Here is a 26,932-nt window from a genome sequence, read left to right as displayed (position 1 = left end):
GCTCTACAGCTACAGAGGAAAATAAGCAGTGTGTATATTCCAGACAACTTAAAAAAAAGTGTGAAAATATCTGTTCAAGAACACTAAATTAACTCTTTGGTAAGCTTTGTCAAAGACTGACCAAAGTGGCATCATGGTGTATACTTTATGGGTAGTCTAGACATCTAGGATGTCACAACACAGATGAAATACTAGTCACAGGTCAGTTATAAACAAAACAAAAGTACATGAAAGAGACATTGAAAAGTGAACAAATAGGATAAAGAATTCTTTTTAAGTAAAAATCCCAAATATTTGTCTAAATGCCTCTCACGAAGTCCAGTTAAAGAGCGCCATGAACAGAGTATCAAATTGCATTATTAGAGTCAAGGGAACCGTGCATAGTACATGAACATAATTCTTTTGACAAATAGCTTACTGTTGATGCTAACACTCTAATGCAATTCTGCACAATCAACCACTTGGTTTGGTTTAACATTACATAACCATGCTTAATGAGGGCTTAATTTAATTGTAAGATTTAATGGTAAATGCCGTCAATTTAGTGGTCTTCCAGTTTTCAAATCAGTGATGTTCACTGTCTCAGCTCGGCTGAAATTATGATTTATTGTTGTTGTAATAATAGCACCCTGAGAGGCCTGTTGTGATCCAGCAACACTACCTGAATAGTTCAAGTGAAATGTAGGCAAGTTATTTTTTATCTGTAAGAAACTTATTTTAGAGGGACATCATGTAAATAATGTCAGAACACCTTATAATAAACCAACTAGATCAGAAACAGAAAAGAAAGTAATTTCAAAACATCCATTATCTTTGGCCTCTGATGGGTATTCTGGTGATGCGAAAATAGTTGTTTGCAAATTTAGTTATTTCTGATAGAAACAAATGAGTTAATGAGGTATAATACTAATTTAAAGTTCAATCTTCATTACCATTTCATGTCCTTGTATTTATGTAATGTCATGTAATATTCAATTTGCATCCCCCCATTTATTAAATGAACATTCTCAGAGGTACAAGCATGAAACAAAAATAAACAAATAAATAGTGAAAGAAAATCGATTTTGACCTTTAACCATGCCAAAACTAGAAGTTCTATTTTCTTTCCAAACCTTAAATCATCAAGTGTAGCCAGTCAAAAAACAAAACTAAAAACAAAGGAAGCAGTAAGAAATAAAAGAAGGCGGTCTTTGAAATTCTTGATTTGTTTAGTCTTAAATACAGTGTTGACTCATTAATAGAATGCACAAGAAATCCTTCTTTCTTTCTTTCCTTCCATCCCTCCCTCCCTCCCTCCCTTCCTCCACTCCATTTGCATCCCTCCTTTGAACATTCCCTCTCTCTTGCATTTCCTAACATCCTGGGAGAGGGTTGGTCAATGTGGCCTGCTGCTAGACTCTGAGGGATGCCGTTTACGAGGTGTGTTGTGGCCGTTGAGGTAGCCGTTCAAGCGTTTGGTCAAGCCCCCATTCAGAATATCCTGAATGTGCTGCACTATCAAATTTATGGCAACTAGAAAGAGAGAGAGAGAGAAATAAACAACTGAACATGGAGTTTAGATGTGAAAGTATATCATATACAAACACTTTTGAATGAATCAGTGTCAATATGGCTCACTGGCACTGCAAAAGAAATGTGACCTGTTACTTCATTTCTAATCACTTTACACAGACACATTTAGAGTTTTATGCATATGCAGATATTTATGCATTATATCTCAGCAATGTTTGAAGTAAAACATTATATTTTAAATAATATAATTACACAGCTGCAGTTATTTTTTTTCAAAGTTTTTTGTTTTAGTCATAGTTTTAGTCTTTTGACGAAAATGTCCTTTAAAATTAGTAAATATTTCGTCATCTCATATTCATTAGTTTTAGTCAGTTTTAGTGACGAAAATGACGTAATTTTAGTCAACGAAAATAAAATCTTTTAGTTGATGACTAGTTAGACTGTCTGAGAAACAAAAGACACTAGGGGTGAGAAAAAGACCAAATATGTGGGAACGCTTGAGGTATAAAGACTAAACCTGGCCTTGCTTTGCACCCTCAAAACATTCCTTTTTTCAAAACAAACTATATGATAAACTGTTCCATAACATTTCTATATCAAAGTATTTGAGCCTCTTCTCTTCCCTGATAAATTCTAATAAGACATTTGGACAATAAACACTCAAAATCTCACCCAGGTTATCAGCTCCCCTTGGAATTATCACATCAGCATACTTCTTTGTCTGAGAGAAAAACAAATAAGAGGGAAAAAAATATAAGAAGCCATGAGGAAATAAAGTCAAGATGACATCCTGGAAAAACAACAACAACAGCATTCCAACATTTCACCACCCACTTCCTCTTGATAAAATGCCAGAATCATGTGCTCTCATAAACTGAAAATGTTATTTTGGATAACCTGCAAACACCTTTATACAGTTGTGCTCAAAAGTTTGCATACCCTTGGAGAAGTGGTAATATATGTACCATTTTTAAAGAAAACATGAATGAGCAGGCAAAACACATTTCTTTTATTTCTTATGGGATTCAAATTCAACTGTAGGTTATAACAGAATGGCACAATCATAAAACAAAACATGGCAACAATGAAAAAAGTGAAATTACCCCTGTTCAAAAGTCTGCATACCCTTAGTTCTTAATACTGTGTATTGCCCCCTTTAGCATCAATGACAGCGTGCAGTCTTTTGTAATAGTTGTCTATGAGGCCTCACATTCTTGCAGGTGGTATAGCTGCCCATTCGTCTTGGCAAAATGCCTCCAGGTCATGCAAATTCTTTGGTCGTCTTGCATGAACTGCACGTTTGAGATCTCCTCAGAGTGGCTCGATGATATTAAGGTCAGGAGACTGTGATGGCCACTCTAGAACTTTCACCTTTTTCTGCTGTAACCACTGGAGGGTCAACTTGGCCTTGTGCTTAGGGTCATTGTCGTGCTGGAAAGTCCAAGAGCGTCCCATGCGCAGCTTTCGTGCAGAAGAATGCAAATTGTCTGCCAGTATTTTCTGATAACATGCTACATTCATCTTGCCATCAATTTTCACAAGACTCCCCATGCCTATAAAGCTCACAACCCCCCCCTCGCCCCAAAACATCAGTGAGCCACCACCATGCTTCACAGTGGGGATGCTGTGAGGCGTGTCAAGGTGTTGTCGGGCATATTGTAACCAGGCTTCTTTCTGGCAACTCGATCATGCAGCTCATTTATGTTCAAGTATCGTCGTACTGTGCTCCTTGAAACAACCACACTATCTTTTTCCAGAGCAGCCTGTATTTCTCCTGAGGTTACCTGTGGGTTTTTCTTTGTATCTCAAACAATTCTTCTGGCAGTTGTGGCTGAAATCTTTCTTTGTCTACCTGACCTTGGCTTGGTATCAAGAGATCCCTGAATTTTCCACTTATTAATAAGTGATTGATCTTTATAAAGTTCCATTACCTTGTTACGCAGGTCTTTTGACAGTTCTTTTCTGCTCCCTATGGCTCAGTATCTAGCCTGCTCAGTGCATCCACGTGAGAGCTAACAAACTCATTGACTATTTATACACAGACACTAATTGCAATTTAAAAAGCCACAGGTGTGGGAAATTAACCTTTAATTGCCATTTAAACCTGTGTGTGTCACCTTGTGTGTCTGTAACAAGGCCAAACATTCAAGGGTATGTAAACTTTTGATCAGGGACATTTGGGTGATTTCTGTTATCATTATGATTTAAAAAGGAGCCAAACAACTATGCGATATAAATGGCTTCATATGATCACTATCCTTAAATAAAAGACAATAAAATAAAAGTTTTTTTGCATGATCAGTCATATTTTCAAAATCAATGCCAAAATTTCACAATTTCTGCCAGGGTATGCAAACTTTTGAGCACAACTGTATGTCGGCATACCACGCCCCCGAGGCTGGCTCCTCCATGGGCAGACATGTTCTATTTTTAAGTTCCTCAAGCGAGCAAGGCGCCTAATCCCCTTCGCCCTGCAACACTCCCAGCTTGGGATTTAAACCTGGTGCTGAATGTGCTCACGAGCCCCCCATTCGAACCACTGGAATTTGTTGAGTTGCGTGTGCTTTCTCTAAGACAGCACTCCTATTGGCTCTGGCCTCAGTTAAACGGGTGGGTGATATACAGGTGCTGTCGGTCAACAGCTCATGCCTGCTATTTGGGCTGGGTCTTTCAAAAGCCACCATCAAACCAGAAAGGCTATGTGCCTGAGGTTCTATTCACGCCCTTCGGGCTCAGTGGTCCGCCTACATGCCTTCTTTCCCCCACCGTTTAATACGGATGAGGAGCAGTCGATGCATTTGTTTGTTATGCCCTGTGCAGGCATTACACATGTATGTGTAGTGCACCCGCCAGTTTTGGCTGTAGGATCAGCTCTTTGTTTGTTTTGGAGAACGCACAAAAGGCATGTCCATCTCCAAGGAAAGTTTCTCTCACTGGATCATTGATGCGAGTGCCTTCACTTATGAATCGCAGGGCGGGAGATGCCCTTTTGGTGTGAAAGTGCGCTCAACTAGAAATATGGCCTCTTCATGGGCATGGACATATGGTGTGTCCTTGCGGGACATATGCTTTGCAGCAGGTTGGTTGTCACAAACACTACGTGGTGTCCATCTCTTCCAAACTCCGCTCTGTCTAGAGCACTTATTGTTCCAACATTCAGCAGGTGAGCCCTGGCCTTTTTATTACAGGCAGGCTACCTGATATATGTATATTTTGGTACAGCCACCTGTATATAGGCTGTTGTTGAAATTGCCCCCCTTAGAAGTCACAAGCACTTCCAATAACGAATACATTTCCTTTCCCAACCTTTGGTTGTGAAGGGGTTAAATTTAGATTGTGTGTCTTTATATGGCTCATAGAGATTAACTTCCATCTGGTTTTCACCATGTGGCGTTATTCATTCATTCATACACTTGAAGATATGTCTTTAATAAGTCACCGTCCTGTAGGCCTGTGACTTCCTATTCTTTTTCAAGTGTTTATACCTCAGCGGGTATGACGTCACATAGTGCGGCATGATGGAACTTGGTTCCCCATAGCGATTCTCGCAATGTTGAGTGAACTGAATTGAAAGAGAATGTCTCCAGTTACCTCGGTTCCCTGAGATGAAAGGAATGAGACATTGTGAAATCTAGCTGCACTACTACTTCAGAGTTTCGAGGTTCGAGAGATGCGCTCTTGTCCCTCAGTCAGAAAATTCAGAAGAAATGGTGTTCACACAACCGCTTAGGCCAACTGCGCCCCTATAGGGGCTGGGCTCAAACACCATTGCTAATCTCAGCATTGGCATTATTGTACAAGCGCTTTAACCAAGTTGTCGAAAGGAATTCCCCATAGCGATTCTCGCAATGTCTCGTTCCCTTCATCTCAGGGAACCGAAGTTACACGTGTAACCGGAGGCGATATGTGGTTAACATTAGTTAAAAGGATAGTTATCCCAAAAATGTATCAAAAATGTACTTACCCTCATGCCATCCCAGATGTGTATGAATTTTTGTCTTCTACAAAACACAAATAAAGAATTTTAAAAGAATATCTTAGCTCTGTAGGTCCTTTTAATTCAAGTGAATGGTGACCATAACTCTGAATCTCCAAAAATCACATAAGTCAGCATTAAAATTCCTTTTTTACGATAAATCTCTACTTTAACTTTCAAATTCTTCTTTATTTTTTTGGCGATTCGAATTCTCTGTGCATATCACCACCTACTGGGCAGGGCTGGTCAAAGGAAGATATTTATAGAAAAAAGGACTTAAATATTGATCTGTTTCTCACCCACACCTTTCATATCGCTTCAGAAGACATAGATTTAACCACTGGAGTCTTAGAAATTACTTCTATTCTGCCTTTATGTGATTTTTGAAGATTCATAGATCTGGTCACCATTCACATGCATAGTATGGGCGTACAGAGCTGAGATATTCTTTAAAAAAAAAAAAAAAATGTGTTCTGCAGAAGAAAGAAAGTCATACACATCTGGGATGGCATGAGTAAATGATGACCCTTACGAAAATTGAGAGTTCATGGCAAATTTGTTGCAAATTCGCCACTGATAATTTTCTGATGCAAATAAGCTTTGCAGCACACTTGCGACAAATTTGCCACTGATAATTTTCACACGGTTTTTAAAAATAATTTGTATTATTTTTTAATGAATTGGCTGTGTGTAATTTATTTTGTAGAGCAAAATGGTAAAGTCTCTTAAAGTAACATTAAACACAGACCTTATTTTACTCATAAATTACAAACTGCCATTTTAAAAAACCCAGACTGAAAAGCACTGCAAAACTAAACAGCTCTATAACAAATATACACCCCCAAATGCTAAAAATGAATACAAAATACATAAAATAATTACAAAAATGCCACAGATCCTCTCCAAATACTACAAAGTCAGCATATATAAGGTATAGTTCAACAATAAATTGAAGAAACTCACTGGCAGACAGAACTCCTCAAAGGCAGGCTTCACAAATGTTATGTATTGGCTCAGCACTTGCTCTAGGTCACGACCTCTCTCACTGATGTCTCTCAGGACTGTGGGCAGAGGGGAAAGAGAGAGAACTGTATGACGATATGAATCAAATTGCTGTGAAATACACTATCCAATAGCGACTACACTATGTATCAACTTGGCTCTGCCTAGATTTTATTGAGACAAGTTGATCTTAATAAAGCCCACACACACACCTCTGCGTGACAGACGTGTATCTGCATCTGTATCAACAAACAGCTTCATCTGAAACAGATCTCTGATTTCTTGTGAGTAAAACATGAGGATGCCTTCAAATAAAACCACATCTGCTCGATACACTGCGACCGTCTCCTCTTTCCTGCAATGTGTAAGGAAAACAAACAAGCGTATTTGGAAATACCTGAAAAACAGACTGCATAAATACAAACATGTCCACATTATGCAAAGATAATCATAGCTACCAAAAACGTTCTCATTTGCAGTCTGAACTGACCTTGAATGGGTAACAAAGTCGTAGACTGGAATTTGGACAGTTTTTCCCTCCATGATGTCACAAAGGGTCTTGACTATCAATTCGTTATCAAACGCATCTGTGGGACAGAGAAAACCAGGATGATACAAACGGTCGCAGCATAGAATTTGAAACTGTTCAAATTGTGATAAGTCACTTTATTTGGCATAGGATGCGTGTGTGTTTGAGGGTGGCTGAGTCAGGCAGACAGTCACTCAGACTCACACATACACAGCTGCCAAAGTACACAGACTGCATCTAATGTCATGATCTAAGCTATATTTTGCTCAAGTATATATTGCACTACATCAAGCAGTGGTAACTGGCAATACAATAAAGAATGTAATGAAGACGTAATCAGAGTTCTAAACCATATATTAGGTCAACCAAAAGAATTAAAATTAAGCAATCCAAACATATGCTGGTCTACCTGGGTGGTCAAAGTTAAATTGTCCCTTGAGAGCCTTGGCCTTCTGTTCAGAGGTCAGTACCCTGTAGAAACTGTCCTGACTGAGGATGGCCACCTGCCTCTGATGATGGTCGATCTTATTCTGGCCAAGAAGCTCCATAATCTTCCCACAAACTGATGACTGGAGAAACAGAGATTACAAGACTGTGATGCGAGTAGGTTCCATGCATGTACTTTAAGGGACAGTTCAACCAACAGTGCAAAATCTATCATCATTTATTCACCCTCATGTCCCTTACAAAAATCGAGAGTTCATTGTAAATTTGCCACAAACTTGCAGCAAATTCACCACTGGTCATTTTCACATGCAAATGAGCTTTGCGGCAAACTTGCAGCATATTGGCCATTGCTGACAAAAGTTTGCCGCAGAGCTGCAAACTTCTGGCAAACACCTGCGGCAAATAAAATGCTCATTTGCATGTGACAATAACGAGCAGCAAATTTGCAGCATTTTTTGTAAGGGGTTGTTCCAAATCTGCATGACTTTCTTTTATGGAACACAAAAGGGGATGTTTGGCAGTATGTTAGTCTCAGTCACCATTCCATTGCATTGCATCTTTTTTCCATACAATGATAGTGAATGAGGCTGTCATACTGCATAACATCTCATTATGTGCTTTATCGAAGACAGAATGTCATACAGGAACAATATGAGTGTCAGTAAATTATGACAGAATGTTCATTATTGGGTGAACTATCCCATTTAAAGCAAGTTTCATGAGCTTTGGATAGGACTGAAAAAATAAGTACAAAATACCAACTAAGACTGTTGGTACCTGTAGTTAACCAATAGTTTAAGTGCCCCCTGTTTAATGGAAAAACATGAAATATTAAAAAAGCCTCAAATCTTTTACTCATAAGGAAAAAGCAAAACCGCACCACCCCCGTTCAAGGCATAAACACAGAACATTACATAACAGAACTGGCTCTGTGATTGCACAATATGCCTTCTAATTCTTTTATGCAGTGTTTATTCAATCCATAAATGTATTTGTTCTGCTGACACAAAAACAGTGCTATTAAAAATTAAACAAACAAAGCCTATAGCCTACATACACTCACAGGTGACACGCCTTACACTCAAAAACCACAAACAATGAACAGTTATGAGAGCACAAGCAGGTGCTTTCTCACTTTGTCACTGCAAGGCGAGAGAATTATGCACAATTCTGCAGCTTTGCAATGCCTGGTCTCTGGTGGACTGACTTGATTCATAAAAACGGATCTTATTTCCAAAAACAGTACACTTACGAGCCAAAACATACCTCAGTCCCCAAGCATACTGATATGGTGAAGGACACACCCTGAACAGGACAAGCCAAGTACGAAATAGGGGAAACAGGAACAACTTTCTCTACCTTCAAATATAAAACTGACTTTACAAAAGACATACAATCTGTGGGAACACCTTTTATTTAGAAGGGTTTCATTACCTCAGCAAACTTAAGTATTAAAGGAATAATTTTCACAAAATTTTAAATCTCTCATTGTTTACTCACCCTTATGCTGACTCAAATTCTTTTGATTTTCTTTCTACTGCAAACTGCAAAAGAAGATATTTTGATGGAGATATGAACCGTTTTATTAATTATTTTTTGTTATGTCCATACAATGCAAGTCAAAGGGGTCCAACACTTACAAGCTCCTAAAAGGACATAATGGCAGCATAAAGGTAATCCACACATCTTAAGTGGTTTAATCCATACCTTCTGAAGCGATATATTAGGTTGGGTGATCATGAAGCTTGATTACACTTCCTCGAACTTGACACATGCACAGAACACTGCGTTCTCACCCAAAACCGATCATATCACTTAAGATGACATGGACTAAACACTTAAGTTTTATGGATTAGCTTTATGTCTTTGTTGGAACTCGAATGTGTTGGACCCCATTGACTTGCATTGTATGAACACAAATGGCTCATATCTCCATCAAAATATATTTGTTTGTGTTCTGCAGAAGAAAGTCAGTCTTACGGGTTTTGAGTCAGCATAAAGGTGAGTAAATGATGAGAGAATTTAAATTTTTGGGTTAACTATTCCTTTAATGTTAAAAAGTCAACAACATCACAAGTCATGAATCAAACTACATAAAATAATAGAAAGCTAGTGCAGTGATATGCTAGGCCTATACCCTATAAATATATTTATACAACAGTTAGTTCCAGTCCTAAAATTTGATTGGACGAGCAGCAGAGTGCTGATATACAGTCCAATGGCACTGGGTGCTTCACTTTTTGTCATTCCGCTTCTCTTTCGATTTTTTTCACTGATTCGTTAAGTGAACATTTCTGGAGATTGCATATCTATGGCAGCAGGTGGCGACAAATGAGCATCTTATATTTTATATATGATGTCATTCAATCACTGACTCTGATTTGTAATGAATCAAACTTATTCATTCACTGCCAAAACAATGGAATTAACAAGAACAATTTGTAACTTAAAAGATTTGTTCAAAATCACTGAACAGTTTAAGAACGAAATATCACTAATTCAAAACATAGTATGAGAGCAATGCAGATAACGTGCTTGATGCTTGGGCTTCTTTTGGAGCTATTTTTGCTGGCTAAGAAGAAATTCAGGAACTAACAGGCCAATTTTTGTCTATGATGTAAATAACATATTTAATATTATTAAACTGTTTATTGAACTGTTGTCTAAAAGCAATATCGCTATCATCCAGACAGAACTGGTGTAAATGAGTCAGGTTTGTAGGCTTCCTTGCTCGCACACGCTTTTTCAGTTCTGCCCACAAATTTTCTGCTGGAATGAGGTCAGGGCTTTGTGATGGCCACTCCAATACCTTGACTTAGTTGTCCTTAAGCCATTTTGCCACATCTTTGGAGGTATGCTTGGGGTCATTGTCCATTTGGAAGACCCATTTGTGACCAAGCTTTAACTTCCTGGATGATGTCTTGAGATGTTGCTTCAAAATATCCACAAAAATGTCCTTCCTCATGATGCCATCTATTTTGTGAAGTGCACCAGTCCCTCCTGCAACAAAGCACCCCCACAACATGCTTCACGGTTGGGATGGTGTTCTTCAGCTTGTAAGCCTCACCCTTTTTCCTCCAAACATAACGATGGTAATTTTGGCCAAACAGTTAAATTTCTGTTTCATTAGACCAGAGGACATTTCTCCAAAAAGTAAGATCTTTGTCCCATATGCACTTGCAAATTGTAGTCTGGATGTTTTATGGCAGTTTTGGAGCAGTGGCTTCTTCCTTACTGAGCAGCCCTTCAGGTTATGTTGATATAGGGCTCATTTTACTGTGGATATAGATACTTGTCTACCTGTTTCTTCCAGCATCTTCACAAGCTCCTTTGCTGTTGTTCTGGAAATGATTTGCGCTTTTCGCACCAAACTACGTTAATCTCTAGGAGACAGAATGCGTCTCCTTCCTGAGCAATATGATGGTTGCGTGGTTCCATGGTGTTTATACTTGCATACTATTGTTTGTACAGATGAACATGGTACCTTCGGGTGTTTGGAAATTGCTCCCAAGGATGAACCAGACTTGTGGAGGTCCACAATTTGTTTTCTGAGTTTTTGGCTGATTTCTTTTGATTTTCACATGATGTCATGCAAAGAGGCACAGAGTTTGAGGGTAGGCCTTAAAATACATCCATAGGTACACCTCCAATTCAGTACACCTCCTATCAGAAGCTAATTGGCTAATTGTCTAAAGGCTTGACATAATTTTCTGGAATTTTCCAAGCTGCTTAAACGCACAGTTAACTTAGTGTATGTAAACTTCTGACCCACTGGGATTGTGATATAGTCAATTAAAAGAGAAACAATCTGTCTGTAAACAATTGTTGGAAAAATTACTCGTGTCATGCACAAAGTAGATGTCCAAAACGACTTGCCAAAACTATAGTTTGCTAATATTAAATCTGTGGAGTGGTTAAAAAATGAGTTTGAATGACTTCAACCAAAGTGTATGTAAACTTCTTGACTTCAGCTGTATTGTATAGTGCTGTCACATGCAACAGAATCCTACAAAGGTATATGTAACTCTGTATTTAAGTCATACCTGCCTGATTGTGCTTAAATGTCTTACAAAGCTTTTCCCAACCAGCTGCAATGCTGCCTGTCAGTGTTTCAATCCATTTAAAGCATAATCCACAAGAGGGCCTGGGTAGCTCAGCGAGTATTGATGCTGACTACCACCCCTGGAATCGCGAATTTGAATCCAGGGCATGCTAAGTGACTCCAGCCAGGTCTCCTAAGCAACAAAATTGGCCCGGTTGCTAGGGAGGGTAGAGTCAAATGGGGTAACCTCCTTGTGGCCGCTATGTGTGGTTCTCGCTCTTGGTGGGGCACGTGGTGAGTTGTGCGTGGATGCCGCGGAGAATAGCGTGGGCCTCCACACATGCTACGTCTCTGTGGTAACGCGCTCAACAAGCCATGTGATAAGATGTGCGGATTGATGGCCTCAGAAGCAGAGGTAACTGAGATTCATCCTCCGCCACCTGGATTGAGGCGAGTCACCACGCCACCACGAGGACTTAGAGCGCATTGGGAACTGGGCATTCCAAATTGGGGAGAAAAGGGGGAGAAAAAAAAGAAAGAAAAGAAAAAAGCATAATCCACAAACAGTCCAAGCTGTCCCTGATAATATACAAGCAGCTACACACATATACACCAAGCATATGTTAAGACGAAACAGTCATGGTCTTCTTCAAGGCCTTCAGAATTTTTAAAACACAAGGCAAAAGTATGTGGACACCCCCTTCTAATTAATCAGTTTGCCTATTCAGTAATTCCAGTGAAGAAAAATCTTAATGCTACGGTATCCAATGGCATTCTACAGAAATCCAACTTTGTTGCAACAGTGATGGGGAGGGCCCTTTTCTGCCCCAGCCTGACAAGTTCATAAAGAAATATTTAGTGAGTGATGTGGAAGAACTTGACTGCCCTTTACAAAGCCAGAACTAAACACCTTGGTATGAACTGGAACACAAACTGAGAGCCAGGCTGCATCGCCCAACATCAGTGCCTGACCTCACTGATGCTCTTGTGTCTGAATCCCAAAGCCATGTTCCAACATCTTAGAGGAAAGTCTTTCCCAGAAGCTGTTTTAGTAGTAAAGTGCCCATAGTTTTAAATTTGAATGTTCAAAGAGAGCATACTTTTGACAATGTAGTGTATTACCTTTTAGAGTTAAAGAGGTAGTTCAGAACTGATGGATCTGAATGTCCAATCAATATTGAGTGATAGAACCTCTATAACATTGAACTTGAAGCTCAGTGATATAGCTGGTAATGCATGCAGAATAGCATCCTTCTTTTTTTTTTTTTTTACTTCATAAACAATTTATGTAATAATTACACTTTTCCACACTTATGCAAAAGAGCTTAAGAACTATTATAAGATGCAGTGGTTGACAAGGAACTTGGACATTTGCTAATGTAGTCTGTGCACATACTGTAGTCTATCAACCTCCAGCCAAGCTTGTAGCACTGACTGACTCACTGGTCTGCAGGCAAAGCAAGAGATTAATTTACCTTTTGATTAATAAACAAAAATGCTAGTAGCCGTGAAAACACTGTACGGTCTACTCTGTTTGAACTGAATAATTACGGCAGGCACACGACTTTGACTTAGAAAGATTTCCCAAGAATCCCTACAGTATTGTACCACAAATTCACAGAATAACTGGATATATTGATTAAAATTATTCATTTTGAAATTTTTATTTTAACAGTGTGCCTATTCATTTACTTAACAACTGTTAAGTTGTAAGCTCAATTGACAGCATTTGTGGCAAAATGCTGATTACTACAAAAAGAAATTTTGACTTGCCCCTCCTAAAAAGCACAAATCTGGGTTCCATTGATGCACTTACAATGGAAGTGAATGGGGGCCAAACCGTAAACTTTAAAATAATCACTATTTCAAAAGATTAGCCACAACACAAACAAAATTCATATTAACATGATTTTACTGTGATAAAATCGCTTACTAACCATTTCTGTGTAAAGTTATAGCCAATTTTACAACTTCATTGCCATGATGACATAATATCAACAACCCCTAAAAACCTAAAATGACTGTAAAAATGGCAATTTAAACAACTTTACAGCTCAAATAATACATGAGTTTTGACAGAGGAATTAACACAAGTTCTATTATAAAATTGTAAGCTTCACATTTCTGCCTTTAAACCCTCCAAAAAATGAGCCCAATTCAACCTAGATTGTTTTTATTGTTATTATTTAAAACAGGAGGGACAAAGGGGCCTGGGTAGCTCAGTGAGTAATGACGCTGCCTACCACCCCTGGAGTCGCGAGTTCGAATCCAGGGTGTGCTGAGTAACTCCAGCCAGGTCTCCTAAGCAAGTTGCTAGGGAGGGTAGAGTCACATGGGGTAACCTCCTCATGGTTGCGATTAATGGTTCTCGCTCTCAATGGGGCACGTGGTAAGTTGTGTGTGGATCGCAGAGAATAGCATGAGCCTCCACATTCTGTGAGTCTCCGCAGTGTCATGCCCAACAAGCCACGTGATAAGATGCTCGGATTGACTGTGACAACTGAGACTTGTCCTCCGCCACCCAGATTGAGGTGAGTAACCGTGCCACCACGAGGACCTACTAAGTAGTGGAAATTGGGAATTCCAAATTGGGGAGAAAAAAGGGGATAAAAAAAAAAAAAAAGGAGGGACGAGTCGAAATAATTTTTTGTGGTAATCAACATTATGCTACAAATGCTGTCAATTGAGTTTAACTTGTATTGAACACGTAATATTCCTTTAATGTAAGTATCACATTAGGTGTACCAGACAATCATAAAACAAAGATGTCCAATGAGAAATGGCTGGCTACATCAAACTGAAAGGCATCATTAGAAGGCTGAGTCACTGGCAAAATTTATGAATACTACCACTATCTGCTTTGGTAGAGCATTTTCAAAGAGAATGCAGGATATAAATAAAACTGTTTTCCTTAAAGCAGTACACTTAAGATACTACATTCGAGGCATAACATATGGACAAAACAGTCGGGATTGACATTTCAACAAGACTGAAAACAAACTGCTTCAGGGAAAGTATTCAAAACTGAGAAATGAAACAACACATTTTCCCATGTAGTGTGGTGGAGAAAGAAGTGTGCACCTGACAGCTGGGAAACAGCAGTCACAAAATAATTCATAAACTGCAGAAAACTTTGCAATACAAATTTATGTTTGATAAACAAACGGAACCAGACGAGAAACAAACACATTCAAACCAGAAATTTTTAAAAAAATAAATAAAATACAAATAAAAAAAGGAAGAAAAAAAAATACATTTTGTAAGGAGCACACTTTTATTATTATAAATCAAATAAAATTGCCATTTGAAATATGAACAGCAGAAAAAAATATGCTCTACAAACATTTAGTGCGAAATATACAAAAAAATATAGGCCCAAAAGCAAACACGCTTGAATAAAGGAGCCGTCTTGACGCATCGCTGCGCTACTCACGCCTTTACGCACGTAATGAGGTAAGATATGACACACTGTGCCGCTGACCTCAATAACGTTGACCAACAATAGCTCCGCAATTACTCCTCTTTAGCATCAAGATACCGTAGTTATTTAAGTTTAATGACAAACACAAATATAAATCAACTGTTATTTCATGCTCAAATATCACCCTCCACCTTTAGGAAATTAAATAAATAGACGCTGTTCTTTGTGCTTGTGTCTGCTAGGATAACAGTTGACAACATCCCACAATCAAAAAACCTCTGGCGCGTGCAAATGTTGTATAGCATATAACCCGCACAGTTTTGCTTTCTTCACAACACATTGTATCTTAAAAACTGTAATTAGGGCGTTCAACAGCTGATGGGATTTTAATGAATCTGATGGAATGTCAGAGGGTTTGTGGTGATTCAACCGGCAACAAAAGACAGTCGGTTCAATATGTCGCCTCGACACTAAAGCGGTTAATAACCATTAATAACCTTCTTGTAACGTTTCGTAAATGTATCCGATTAAATTGGATTGTGAGCACTGCGGATGAAAATGATATTGATTAAATGGTTATTAATAAGTTGCCAAGTCCACTATGGCGATGGTGTATGGGTGGGCTGTCAAAAGCTGGGAAATAATCAACATCTTTGTTTTAATAAGGGACAGAAACTACCAAAGAACTCACTTATCTTCTCACTGTAAGTATGTACCAGCTTTAAAATCATTTATATATTATTTTCTTTCATCTTAATTGCTAAAATCGGATTTTTTTTTAAATATTTATTTTTACATAAATTAAATCACTCCTTAAATTCTAAAAGTAAATCTGCCCAATTTTGTTACATTATGAGACATCAAACCGTCACGAGGAATAAAATAAATGTAACCAGCACACTGATTATTTCGTGTGACAATGAGCCACGCGGACAGTTTGCTTTCATCTCTCAGACAAACACAAAAAGGAATGATTATATATCTCCTTAATGTATGGATCTATGTAAGGTAAAGCAGAATGCCAACCTTTCCGCTGGCAGTGCCGCCGGCTACCCCGATGAGGAAAGGTTGCCTGACAACATGCTCATTTTCGGCTGGGTTGTCCAACTTGCTCTCGCTGTCTCCTGCCATGCTGTCAGTGCGCACACTGGAGCTCTGGGCTGCTTTTACCACGGCAAGCAGCGGCGGCGCTCCTCCTCTCCTTCCTTTCAGTTGTCTAACCTTTTCCTTTTGAACATTGTTGTGTGCTATATTACATTTGCTTGTAGGAAATTCTCCGGAATTAGCAGAACTCGCCACTTACCTATTACAAATCTGATCCCTCCAAAAAAGGTATTACTATGGTGGTTATGGTCAGGAGTGTCATCAGGAGGGACAGCCGAGACCCGTGATTGGGGGGTGGGCAATGGTTCTCAGCTACGGGGTCGGTGGCCTCAGCAGACTTCCAAGGGGGCCTGAAGATGACTTGTTGAAAATGATTTAAATTGATTTTAACTTATATTAAAATAGGATAACTATTTAAATGCTGACATTAACTTAAAACATATCATGTAGGCCTACAACAGATAAACTGACAGTTCCTGAAACATATGGAATCACTAAATGGATTGTGGCAAGTATTTTAAACTATTGACACGCCTGGTATCTGGGGCTTGGACATGGGGGGCCTTGGAGTAAAAGCCCTCCATTGTCCAAAATGAAATCCGAAATCCCCATTTTTTTTTTTTTTTCAATAAAAACAGTTGTTGAAAGGAGTTGTTGGATTAAAATAAGAAATACAGTGTCAGTTTACATGTTGTATCTTGAATTTTTTTAGCATTTATTAGCATTTTTAGATTTAGTATAGAATGTTAGATTGTTATATTATAGCTTATTGAGGTTCCCTTGGAAGTTTGCTGAGGCCCAGCCATAGGCCCCAGGCCCTCTTATTGAGAACCACTGCACTAAGCCTACTCATTGGGCCCACCCATACAATTTTATTCCGGGCCCAGTGAATCTTAGTGGCACCCTGGTTACAGTATCAAATGGTAATACCATGGTACATTGATACTACGGCACTGAATGATTACCATATTCATGTAGCATGGTATTTAAAAGATACCCCAAGATACTTAATAGCGTTTCCAAAAACCACAGTATTACCATGGTACCATGTCCAAAACCCATGGAAACACCATGATACTATTTTTTTATTTTATTTTATTTTTTACTTTAGTGTGGTCTGCAGTGCAGTGCTTTGCATGTACTACTTGGTATTTTCTGGTTCAGTATGTGCACTAATACCATTGAATTGCTTCTTGTTAATTTCATCAACAGCATTTTCTTCCATCTTATATATTCTTACATTGGCACACAAGGACATAGTCCAATTTCTCACATTAACACTGTTCTAAGTTAAAGGGATAGTTCACCGAAAAGTAAAAATTCTCTCATAATTTGCTCACCCTCATGCCATTCCAGATGTGTATGAATTTCTGTCTTCTGCTGTACACAAACGAAGATTTTTAGAAATATATCTCTGCTCTGTATGTCCAATCAATGCAAGTGAATGGTGGCCAGAACTTTGAAGCTTCAAAAAGCACAAAGGAAGCATAAAAGTAATCCATGCAACTCCAGTTGTTAAATTTATATTTTCAAAATTCTAATTTATTTTTACTATAAATTCTCCTCCTTGCCCAGTAGGTGGCGATATGCAGGAAGAATGTGAATTGCCAAAAACAAAAGAAGAAAATAATAATTTGAAATTGGATATTTATAGCAAAAAATGACATAAATATTGATTCGTTTCTCACCCACCCCTATCATATCTCTTGTGAAGACATGGATTTAACCACTGGAGTCGTTTGGATAACGTTTATGCTGTTTTTACATGTTTTTAGGACCTTCAAAGTTCTGGTCACCATTCACTTGCATTGTAAGGACCTACAGAGCTGAGATATTCTTCTAAAAATCTTTGTTTGTGTTCAACAGAAGAAAGAAAGTCATCTGGGATGGCATGAGGGTGAGTAAATTATGCAAGACTTTTCATTTTGGGTTAACTATCATCACTTTAAAGTATTTGCATAGTGTACACAATACACTATCAACAAACATATTTTAATACACCAATTATTAAATCCCTCACCTCCTCTCTTGTTGTTTGGCTAAATGTTTCACTAGAAAGCTAAGTTAAATCACTATTTCGAAAGACTGTGTTTTGGAATGTTTTTGTTAATTCCTTTTATATTAACATACACTACAGTCTTGCAAATGTAGATCCTGGATACTGTACCTACAGTGAACATTATTATTATTATTAAGAGTGGAGTAGACTAATGTACAGTAATTGTATCTGTTAATTAAAGGAAGTGTCTATTAACAGCAATATTTCAGTTGAGTTGTCCACAAGTATGAATTAGAGAAAAGCATCCCTTATGGCTTGCATTTTGTTACATCAGTACTTCGTTCATGTCCAATAAATATTGGGTCACTGCCACTAGCAGGAGTCAAGAGCTCGTAGCGCAACCAAATTCAGCACCCACGAGGAACTCGAACACACAATTGGACGCACATGGATGATGTCACCGTTTTAATGCTGACGCTGCTGTTCACTCGAGCGTGTGCTTGAACCAAAAGTATCCAGATTTAACACATAATTACACTCCTAGAACTTTCTCCAGAATGAGCACAATGTTTGCAGATACGATTCTGATTGTGTTTATATCTATTTGCACGGCATTATTAGCGGAAGGTAAGTAAACCTTAAATTCACGTGCCTTACCTGTCAGATAGAAGCGAATGTATTGAGCTCTGTGTGAGCAGATAATCACTGCATATATAACGGGTTTCCTCGCTCTATTTTTACAGGAATAACATGGGTGCTGGTATACCGCACAGACAAGTACAAGAGACTAAAGGCAGAGGTTGAAAAACAAAGTAAAAAACGTAAGTTAATTAAACAGATGATGTCTTTTCGTTGTCTACATACAGTGTCTATATCTCTGTGTCCTTGGCATATCTTTAATCCATGTGGCCATGGTTTAAAATTGTGCAACTTGTTCTAGTGGAGAAAAAGAAAGAGACAATTACTGAATCAGCTGGGCGTCAGCAGAAGAAAAAAATTGGTGAGTGAGACGATATAGAATTTTTACGCTAATTTGTCACGGGGAAAAAATTGAGTGACTTTAATATTGTTTTCAACAGAGAGACAAGAGGAGAAACTCAAGAACAATAACAGAGACCTGTCCATGGTATTGTAATATTTTCTGCTCAAATTTATATAAGAATTCACGATTACTTTATGCTTTTTATTTCTTATTATAATGATAAATCTTGCAAGTTGCAGCCTGTTTGTAAATAGTATTGCATTACAAATATTTTTAATTGCAGGTACGGATGAAGTCGATGTTTGCCATTGGCTTTTGCTTCACTGCATTGATGGGCATGTTCAATTCCATGTATGTTGGCCCATACATTACTCACACCACTTTATTATCACTGTTCAGTAATACCTGCTTTGATTTGCTAAAGTTGTGTGATATGGACAGCTATTTCATTTTTGCACCTTAAGATCTTATTTTTTGTTTCTCAATCCAGCTTTGATGGTCGTGTTGTGGCCAAGCTTCCATTCGTTCCCTTATCCTATATCCAAGGCCTCTCACACCGCAACCTCCTTGGTGAAGATTACACTGATTGTTCCTTCATCTTCCTCTACATCCTGTGCACCATGTCAATTAGACAGGTAATCTTTATCTATTATTTACACATTAATTATTCAGTGGATGGAAGGGTCTCTGGTTTTATGACTGTATAACTGAAAGGTTCGTTTTCAGGGCATTGAAAGAGCCGGGTAAGTTTGAAATCAAGCGCAAACACAGCAAAATGATTTCTGAAAGAACAACTAGACCAGCATCTCTGACATTCTCATTGATCAACAGATGTCTATGACAGAGTGCGTTGAAGCAGTGGTTTAAATGTTCTCAACTTTTGGTCGCATGCCGTAGCGTTATTCTTACAAACTCATTTGCACCGTTAAAATCTATGGATTTTGTAGCATTATCTGACACAGCGTAAACTGTAGTGTGTAGGTGCCCTAAAACCCTTCTTTTAGTGCAGTGGTTGATTGACGGGTGAATAGGTGGTCCTTCATTGCTGTACGGGATCCATTAGGACGGATGCACTTTTTAAAGTACAAATACAATGTGGTCATGTGTTTCTGACTCAGAATGTGGTTTAAGAAGTGATCCAATACAATCCAATTACAAATGTTTTGCACCCCATTTACACAAACACATCTTAATACCAGGTGTAAACAGGGCCTTATGTAATGCTTGTCCTAACCCTTACCACTGAATAAATGTGTACCCACAGAATATCCAGAAGATGCTTGGTCTCGCTCCCTCTCGTGCAGCCACCAAACAGGCTGGAGGGTTTTTAGGACCTCCTCCACAAGCAGCCAAGTTTTCATAAACATTTGTACACAGCGAGATCCCTACATAGGAAGTGGACACCCTCTGCTGTACATTGTGTGAACAACAGAGTTTGTTAGTCAGATTGTGCAGCTACCAATATCTGAGGTGACCAATGAAGTCATAAAATTGTCAGTTTTCTTATTTTATTTTTTGCTGTGTGTTTGCTTTTTCCCCTGTTTTTAGTTTTAGGCAAATCACTACATTTATAAGTTATATGTAGCCAGAACTTTTTAACAAAAATATTGAGTAAACAGTTATGAATGTAAACTCATATTAATAGCATTTCTGTAAATGCTACAAGTCAGATGATGGTATCTGTTTATCAGAGGGTTAAAATATGTTTTTGTAACTTATTATTTTATGATTAACTACAAGACATGCTAATAAATTTAACATTAATATTGAGATCTCTGGCTGTTTAATTTTTGTTCATTGACTAATAACATTGTTGATTACTGTGTGGCCCCTGAATTGTTAGAATGTTTTATTTATGTGAAATAAATTACTTTTTTGAGTTTAGACCTTACACTTTTGTTTGTTCTTCTTTAGTCTTCATTTTAAATGTAACTTTTTATATTTTAAGACTGAGAAGACAAAACTTTATATTTAACTCTATGGCCTAAATAAAGAGAAAAATGACATTAGTAATTTAATATATGTAATGTATTTGGTTATTTATATTATTATTTTTAGTCCAAGTCATTGTTTTGCAATTTGGAGTATGTTATCAAGGGTTACAGTTACCGTTCCCTTTTATGGGCACAGATGTTCAATGTAGCAGCTTCTAGTTGCTGTAACATGCAGCCTTGGACATGTGTAATTAGGTACTGCAGAAAGTACACTGTTTACACATGATTATGTAATGGATAGTGAAGTAAGCTTTCATTGTCATTTAGCCGTGGTGAGTGCATGCAGAAATTAAATTGTATTTATCTGACATTTCCTGGTGCTAATACTACATAGAATTTTAGGACTTCAAACAGAAACTTACAGTCATTGAGCACTTTATTAGGAACACTATATTAATACTGGGTAGGGCCTCCCTTTGCTCTCAAAACAGCCTCAGTTCTTTGTGTACGGATTCCACAAGATGTAGGAAACATCCCTTTAAGATTCTGGTCCATGTTGATATGATTGCATCACACAATTTCTGCAGATTTGTCAGCTGTACATTGATGCAGTGAATCTCGATTTCTACCACATCCCAAAGATGTTCTATTAGATTCAGATCCAGTGATTGGGCAGGTCACTGAAGAACAGTGAACTGTTCATGAAACCAGTTTAAGATGACTTTTGTTTTGTGACATGGTGCATTATCTTCCTAAAAGTTGCCATTAGAAGTAAATTGGCTAAATTGTGGCCATGAAGGGATGCACATGGTCAGCAACAATACTTAAATTAGCTGTTACATTCAAGCGATGATTGATTGGTTTTAACAGGCCCAAAGTGTGCCAAGAAAACATTTCCCACACCATTAGACCACCGCCACCAACCTGGACTGTTGACAAGGCAGATTAGGTCCATGGATTCATGCTGTTGGTGCCAAATTCTGACCCTACCATCTTTGTGACTCAGCAGAAATCGAGATTCATCAGACCAGGCTATGTCAAGTTTTAGTGAGCCTCTGCCCACTGCAGCCTCAGTTTTCTGTTCTTGGCTGACAGAAGTGGATTCAAATAAAATGGCTGAAGGTTTCTGCATTGTGCTGTCTTTTCTGAGCACTGAAGCAAAAACACTTTATCAATTGACTTAAACTGATTAATTAAAATACATTTTATCTGACTCCAATTTTATATTAATCTGACTCCAATTTAAATTTAACCTCTAATTTAGATTTAAGCTCTAACTGATTTCTGATCATTCGTTTAATTTAATCTTTTTAAGTTATTGATTACTCTGAATCGTACTAACTTTCATTATCCTTTCATTCGGGTCCCGATAGTCACTCAGAGTCATATGCCAGCCGATTAATTACCTAGTTTTACATAATTACAAACCCAGTTCCGTTCATAGTCAGCGGCTGCAGGGATTACTAATATCATCTGGTTCGGCCTCCTACTGCTTGCTCATAAGCAGATGATAGCTTTATTTAGTCACGTTTCATACAACTTGCTAAGATGGTGATCAGCAGTGACTGGTCTTCCGTGGTTTTCTCCTATTCATAAGCTCCAGTAATGATCATTATCCTGGACATAAGTTTGCGGTAACCAAAGGCGTCCCTCGAATCTACCAGTGATCAATGATTTCGGATGTATACCAAATAAATCAAAAAGTAACAATTTATTTGCCAAGTAGGATTTAAAATGTAAGTTACAAAATCAATCAAAGCCAATCACACATGATCAGAATAAATAAACATTCCTAAAAATAAAAGACAAGTCAAAGAAACATACCTGGCAATAGAAAATGACACACAGCAATAAGCATGGGATATCTGACTACAGACTCCCTGATTCCTTTGCCATCTCTCCTTAAGTACCAAACAACTCCATTGTTATTTCAGATGTGTTTGTTTATGCATTTATGCATTTGGCTGACGCATTTATCCAAAGCAACTTACAGTGCCCTGATTACAGGGACAGTCCCCCTGGAGCAACCTGGAGTTAAGTGCCTTGCTCAAGGACACAATGGTGGTGGCTGTGGGGATTGAACCAACAACCTTCCACTTACCAGTTCAGTGCTTTAGTCCACTACACCACTCCAGGTTGTTTGATGTTTACAAAGAATACACCTAATCTGCATATAGCATAGAGTCCCTGTGAGAGATCTGGGAGGGACATGCCCCTGACAGAATACAGTATTTTACTAAATTCTTAAATCTTACTTGTAATTTGACTTTGCTGATTGGGAATGAGACCGTTTTACCAGTTGCACTGAGACCTCTTGAATGATACCAAACATGTATGATAAGAAAACCTTTTTACATTACAGAACAGGATAAGTCATAACTTAGTTTGCACTAAGTTTGGGAGCAGATGTGAGTGAGATTTGTGATTTATGGTCCTTACTCAGTAGGGTGTGTTGTCTTAGGTGGAGATGCTCTTCTGTGTGAGAGTTTTATGACGTTGGCTGTGTCTCGTTTGGAAGGCTGCATCCTCCGGAGGTGGGGCCCCGCCCCCGCAGGAGTGTGAGCGCACCACACGCGCTTCAGTGTGTCAGTCACACACACGCGCTCAGGATTAAAACACCGCAGAAGAGGATCATTTTCACCTGATTTTAAATGTGTGATTTCAGAGCATCAGTCATGAGTAAATGAAAGTTTATTGAGCTCATCTGAACCGCAGAAATAATGAAGATATTCCCAGTGCTGCTGTCGCTCCTCGCGCTCACAGCTCACAGAAGTTCTCCTTCATCAGGGTCTCAACATCCCTCATGATGCACCTTCATCATCACCATCTTCATCCTCTTCATCATCATCACAAACATTATTCGTTTGGGTGGAGCTTCAGAGTTGGCATTCATCAAGGAACCCAGTGATGTCATCGCTGTGAGGGACTGCCCCCTCATGCTGGACTGTCAGGTGGAGGGGGAGGGGCCTATCACGATTACCTGGCGACGGAACGGCTTTCCCGTACCTCTTGTAGTGCGAGCGGCCGTGCTGGATAACGGGACGCTCCTGATTCTGAACTTCCAGAAACGGCGTGACGGTGACGAGAGTGACGTGGGCGAGTACGACTGCGCAGCGCAGAACCGATACGGGCTGATCATCAGTCGCAAAGCACATGTGCAGCTCGCATCGCTACCGAAGTTCCACACGCACCCAGAGTCCATGAGTGTGGATGAAGGCGGCGTCGCTCGCTTTTATTGCGCGGTCAGTGGCGTCCCGGAGGCCAACATCACCTGGCAAGAACCAGAACCACACTCAACACTGATGATAACAGGTACACACTCCTGCCCAACGGTATTCTGCACATCACTGGAGTGCGTCGTGTTGACAGCGGCACGTACAGATGTGTCGCTAAAAACATCGCTAACACTCGTTACAGTCACGAGGCACAACTGTTTGTCACAGTTGCAGCTAATCATCTGTATAAGGAGCCGGTGATTCTCTCTGGTCCTCAGAATCTCACTGTAAACGTTCACCAGACAGCCATCCTCGAGTGCATCGCCACCGGTAACCCACGACCCATCGTCTCCTGGAGCAGACTGGACGGCCACTCTATCGGTGTGGAGGGCATTCAGGTGTTGGGTTCAGGTAATCTCATCATCTCAGACGTGTCTGTGCAGCACTCTGGTGTGTACGTGTGCTCCGCTAACAGACCCGGAACCAGAATGAGAAGAACTGCACTGGTGGTGCAAGCTCCTCCAGAGTTCCTGCAGTGGCCGCAGTCGGTGTCTAAACCTGCGGGCAGCAGCGCAGTCTTCACCTGTCAGGCTCAAGGTGTTCCTGATCCTCACCTCATCTGGCTGAAGAACGGGAAGGTCCTCACACCTGGAGACCACGTCAAACTCACCAACAACAACAGTACGCTGGCTGTGACGTGCATCACCGCTGAACACGAGGCCATTTATCAGTGTATCGCAGAGAACGGCGCCGGAACTAACCAGACTCGCCGTTTCTCAGTCCACCGAACTCTCAGAAGCCCCTCAGGACCTCACGGTCACACCACTCTCAACCACCTCACTGCAGATGCGCTGGAAGCAGCCGGAACCACACGTCACCGACCGCATCATCGGATACGTGCTGCACATCCGCAAACTGGGCGAGCCTGACAGGAGTGAGCTTCAGGAAGCCGTTAGTAAAAACACATTTGAGCATGAGTTCAGTAATCTGGAGCCAGCGACCACCTTCTCCATATACGTGAAAGCGTACTCGCCGCTGGGTGCCAGCCAACAGTCCAACACTATCATCACCACGACACTAGGGGGCGTTCCCAGTATGCCCAGTTTATCACTAAGGTTCTGAACAGTACAGCGATGCAGGTGTTTTGGGAGTTGCCCAGTAAACCGGGTCGAGTGGAGGGATTTAAACTCTCTCATCGAATGCTGCCACAACAGAAGTTTGGAACAGAAGAGAGATTCCCCGGCCACATCAACACACACACCATCTCTAACCTGGAATCTGCAGGAGTGTATGAGATTCAGCTCACTGCCTTTAATGGAAACGGTGACAGCATCAGCAACAAGCGACTCGTCTCATTGGCTGAGACAGGAAAGAGTGTGAAAGATACAGCAGCAGGGCAGAGTGTGTGTAACTGTCGTCAGGTTGCTGATGGCTCAATGACTGGCATCGTGGTTGGCATTCACACTGGCATGGCCTGCATCATATTCTGCGCTCTGTTCCTGATGTTTGGATACAGGCACAGTTTCTTCTGTAATAAGGGCACTAAGGGTGACTGGAGTTTGTCAGGAGGAAGCGGCTCACAGAGAGACTCGACAGCTAAAGACTCCACCATCTGCACTGCTGCTGATGCTATAGAGCTAACGCCGCAGGGTGTTACAGCAGAGCATCAGGCAGCTACAGGTCAGTGTGAGGTCATGATTGAACCTCTCCACCCACCGGGCACAAACACGGGCACCAGCACTGGCACAGGGTGAACACACCTCTACCACAGTTTCCCCACACCCCTCTCCTCTCGGCTGCACTGTTTCCTCCTTTACCCCCGCCAAAGCCTTACATGATGTGAAATCTCCAGACACACACACGTCAGTCAGAGTTCAGTGTAAACGAGAGTTTCTTCAGTGCCTCAGATGTGTGAATGATGAATGTAAGAGTATTTCTCACACAGGCTGTTACATAGTGAGCTGCCTCACTGTCTACTGTCTACATAGGCAGCATCCTAACTGACGTGACTGATGTGAAGCACACTACTTAGGCAACATCACTGTGTGCCACAGGAAATCACAGTTGACACCAATAGAGCTCAACATGATTTTCTTAATAATATTTTAATATTAAACACACCAGTATTGTGTTAAATAGTTGATATATTATTGAATGAACATGTCTCAGAATTAGACCAGTGCATGTTGTCTTTGAAGGAATAATTACGATGCCCACTGTTTGAAATGCCATTTTTGTTGGGATGCTGCCGTTTTGGTACAGAGCCACTGATTTTAAAACCAAACCACATTAGAGCTATTAGTTTTACTTTCTCACATCAGATATCTGTCAGTTATTAAAGAGGAAAACTTTTTACAGTTTCCAAACAAATCAACCAAAGTGCATACAAGTGTGCGTCTAGCAGAACTAAAACAAACAACTGTAAACAAACCAAAAATGCATAGGATTAAAAGAGCTTGATTGGTTTATTATTATTAAATGTGTATGTGCGTTGTGATTGGACGTTTATAATTCACCGCATTAGCCTGAGTGCAGCCACCAGCCACGCCCACTTTCCCCTTAAACTCCTCCCACCAAAACACTGGACATCCAAAGACCCTGTGCCTCAGCCTGACCTCTGACCTCTCGAGATGACCCTTTGCCTACTGCTGGTCAAGCGTTTCTACCTCAACCAAAAGCTCTGAGATGTGCCCACCCGTGTGCCAGCCTTCTGATGGATCTGAACTGATGCCCTCAGAACCGTTCTAGAAGATCTTCAGCCTCTGATGG

At 39.8% G+C, this 26,932-nt stretch overlaps 2 protein-coding genes and 1 pseudogene across 3 annotated transcripts; 2 read left to right on the top strand and 1 right to left on the bottom strand.

The window, feature by feature from the left end:
• Nucleotides 1–1,305: 1,305 nt before the first annotated feature.
• LOC127414832 (uridine-cytidine kinase 2-A-like) lies at nt 1,306–16,256 on the bottom strand. Of its 2 annotated transcripts, XM_051653168.1 has the most exons (8): nt 15,956–16,256; nt 7,429–7,588; nt 6,981–7,077; nt 6,703–6,845; nt 6,452–6,549; nt 5,477–5,513; nt 2,185–2,233; nt 1,364–1,512 (listed from the first exon to the last, which is right to left on the bottom strand). In XM_051653168.1, exons 1-7 carry the CDS (start codon nt 16,058–16,060, stop codon nt 2,217–2,219), a joined length of 657 nt encoding a protein of 218 aa, XP_051509128.1. In that variant the 5' UTR covers nt 16,061–16,256; the 3' UTR covers nt 1,364–1,512; nt 2,185–2,216. The 2 variants fall into 2 exon arrangements, with proteins under 2 accessions (XP_051509127.1, XP_051509128.1); XM_051653167.1 differs by lacking the exon at nt 5,477–5,513 and having other exon boundaries at nt 1,306–1,512; nt 15,956–16,252.
• Nucleotides 16,257–18,470: 2,214 nt separating this feature from the next.
• LOC127415209 (calcium load-activated calcium channel) lies at nt 18,471–20,905 on the top strand. The gene is made up of 7 exons (XM_051653850.1): nt 18,471–18,659; nt 18,776–18,853; nt 18,973–19,032; nt 19,112–19,158; nt 19,298–19,365; nt 19,505–19,649; nt 20,279–20,905. The coding sequence occupies exons 1-7, from the start codon at nt 18,590–18,592 to the stop codon at nt 20,375–20,377; spliced, it is 567 nt and encodes a 188-aa protein (XP_051509810.1). The 5' UTR covers nt 18,471–18,589; the 3' UTR covers nt 20,378–20,905.
• Nucleotides 20,906–21,749: 844 nt separating this feature from the next.
• LOC127415373 (immunoglobulin superfamily DCC subclass member 3-like) lies at nt 21,750–26,016 on the top strand (annotated as a pseudogene).
• Nucleotides 26,017–26,932: the final 916 nt, after the last annotated feature.

This window comes from Myxocyprinus asiaticus, chromosome 24, assembly GCF_019703515.2.
Source record: "Myxocyprinus asiaticus isolate MX2 ecotype Aquarium Trade chromosome 24, UBuf_Myxa_2, whole genome shotgun sequence".
In the NCBI taxonomy this organism is placed as follows: Eukaryota; Metazoa; Chordata; class Actinopteri; order Cypriniformes; family Catostomidae; genus Myxocyprinus; species Myxocyprinus asiaticus.
This window is presented reverse-complemented; position numbering and strand designations above follow the sequence as displayed.

Excerpts from the sequence above, each read along its gene's own strand:
- LOC127414832 (XM_051653167.1), bottom strand. The coding sequence starts at position 16,060 with ATGGCAGGAGACAGCGAGAGCAAGTTGGACAACCCAGCCGAAAATGAG. Across the intron at positions 7,589-15,955 it reads GCGGCACTGCCAGCGGAAAG|TCATCAGTTTGTGGGAAGAT; the intron begins GTTGGCATTCTG and ends CTGTTTCTCCAG. Across the intron at positions 7,078-7,428 it reads ATTTAACTTTGACCACCCAG|ATGCGTTTGATAACGAATTG; the intron begins GTAGACCAGCAT and ends TCTGTCCCACAG.
- LOC127415209 (XM_051653850.1), top strand. The coding sequence starts at position 18,590 with ATGAGCACAATGTTTGCAGATACGATTCTGATTGTGTTTATATCTATT. Across the intron at positions 18,660-18,775 it reads CACGGCATTATTAGCGGAAG|GAATAACATGGGTGCTGGTA; the intron begins GTAAGTAAACCT and ends CTATTTTTACAG. Across the intron at positions 19,650-20,278 it reads GCACCATGTCAATTAGACAG|AATATCCAGAAGATGCTTGG; the intron begins GTAATCTTTATC and ends GTGTACCCACAG.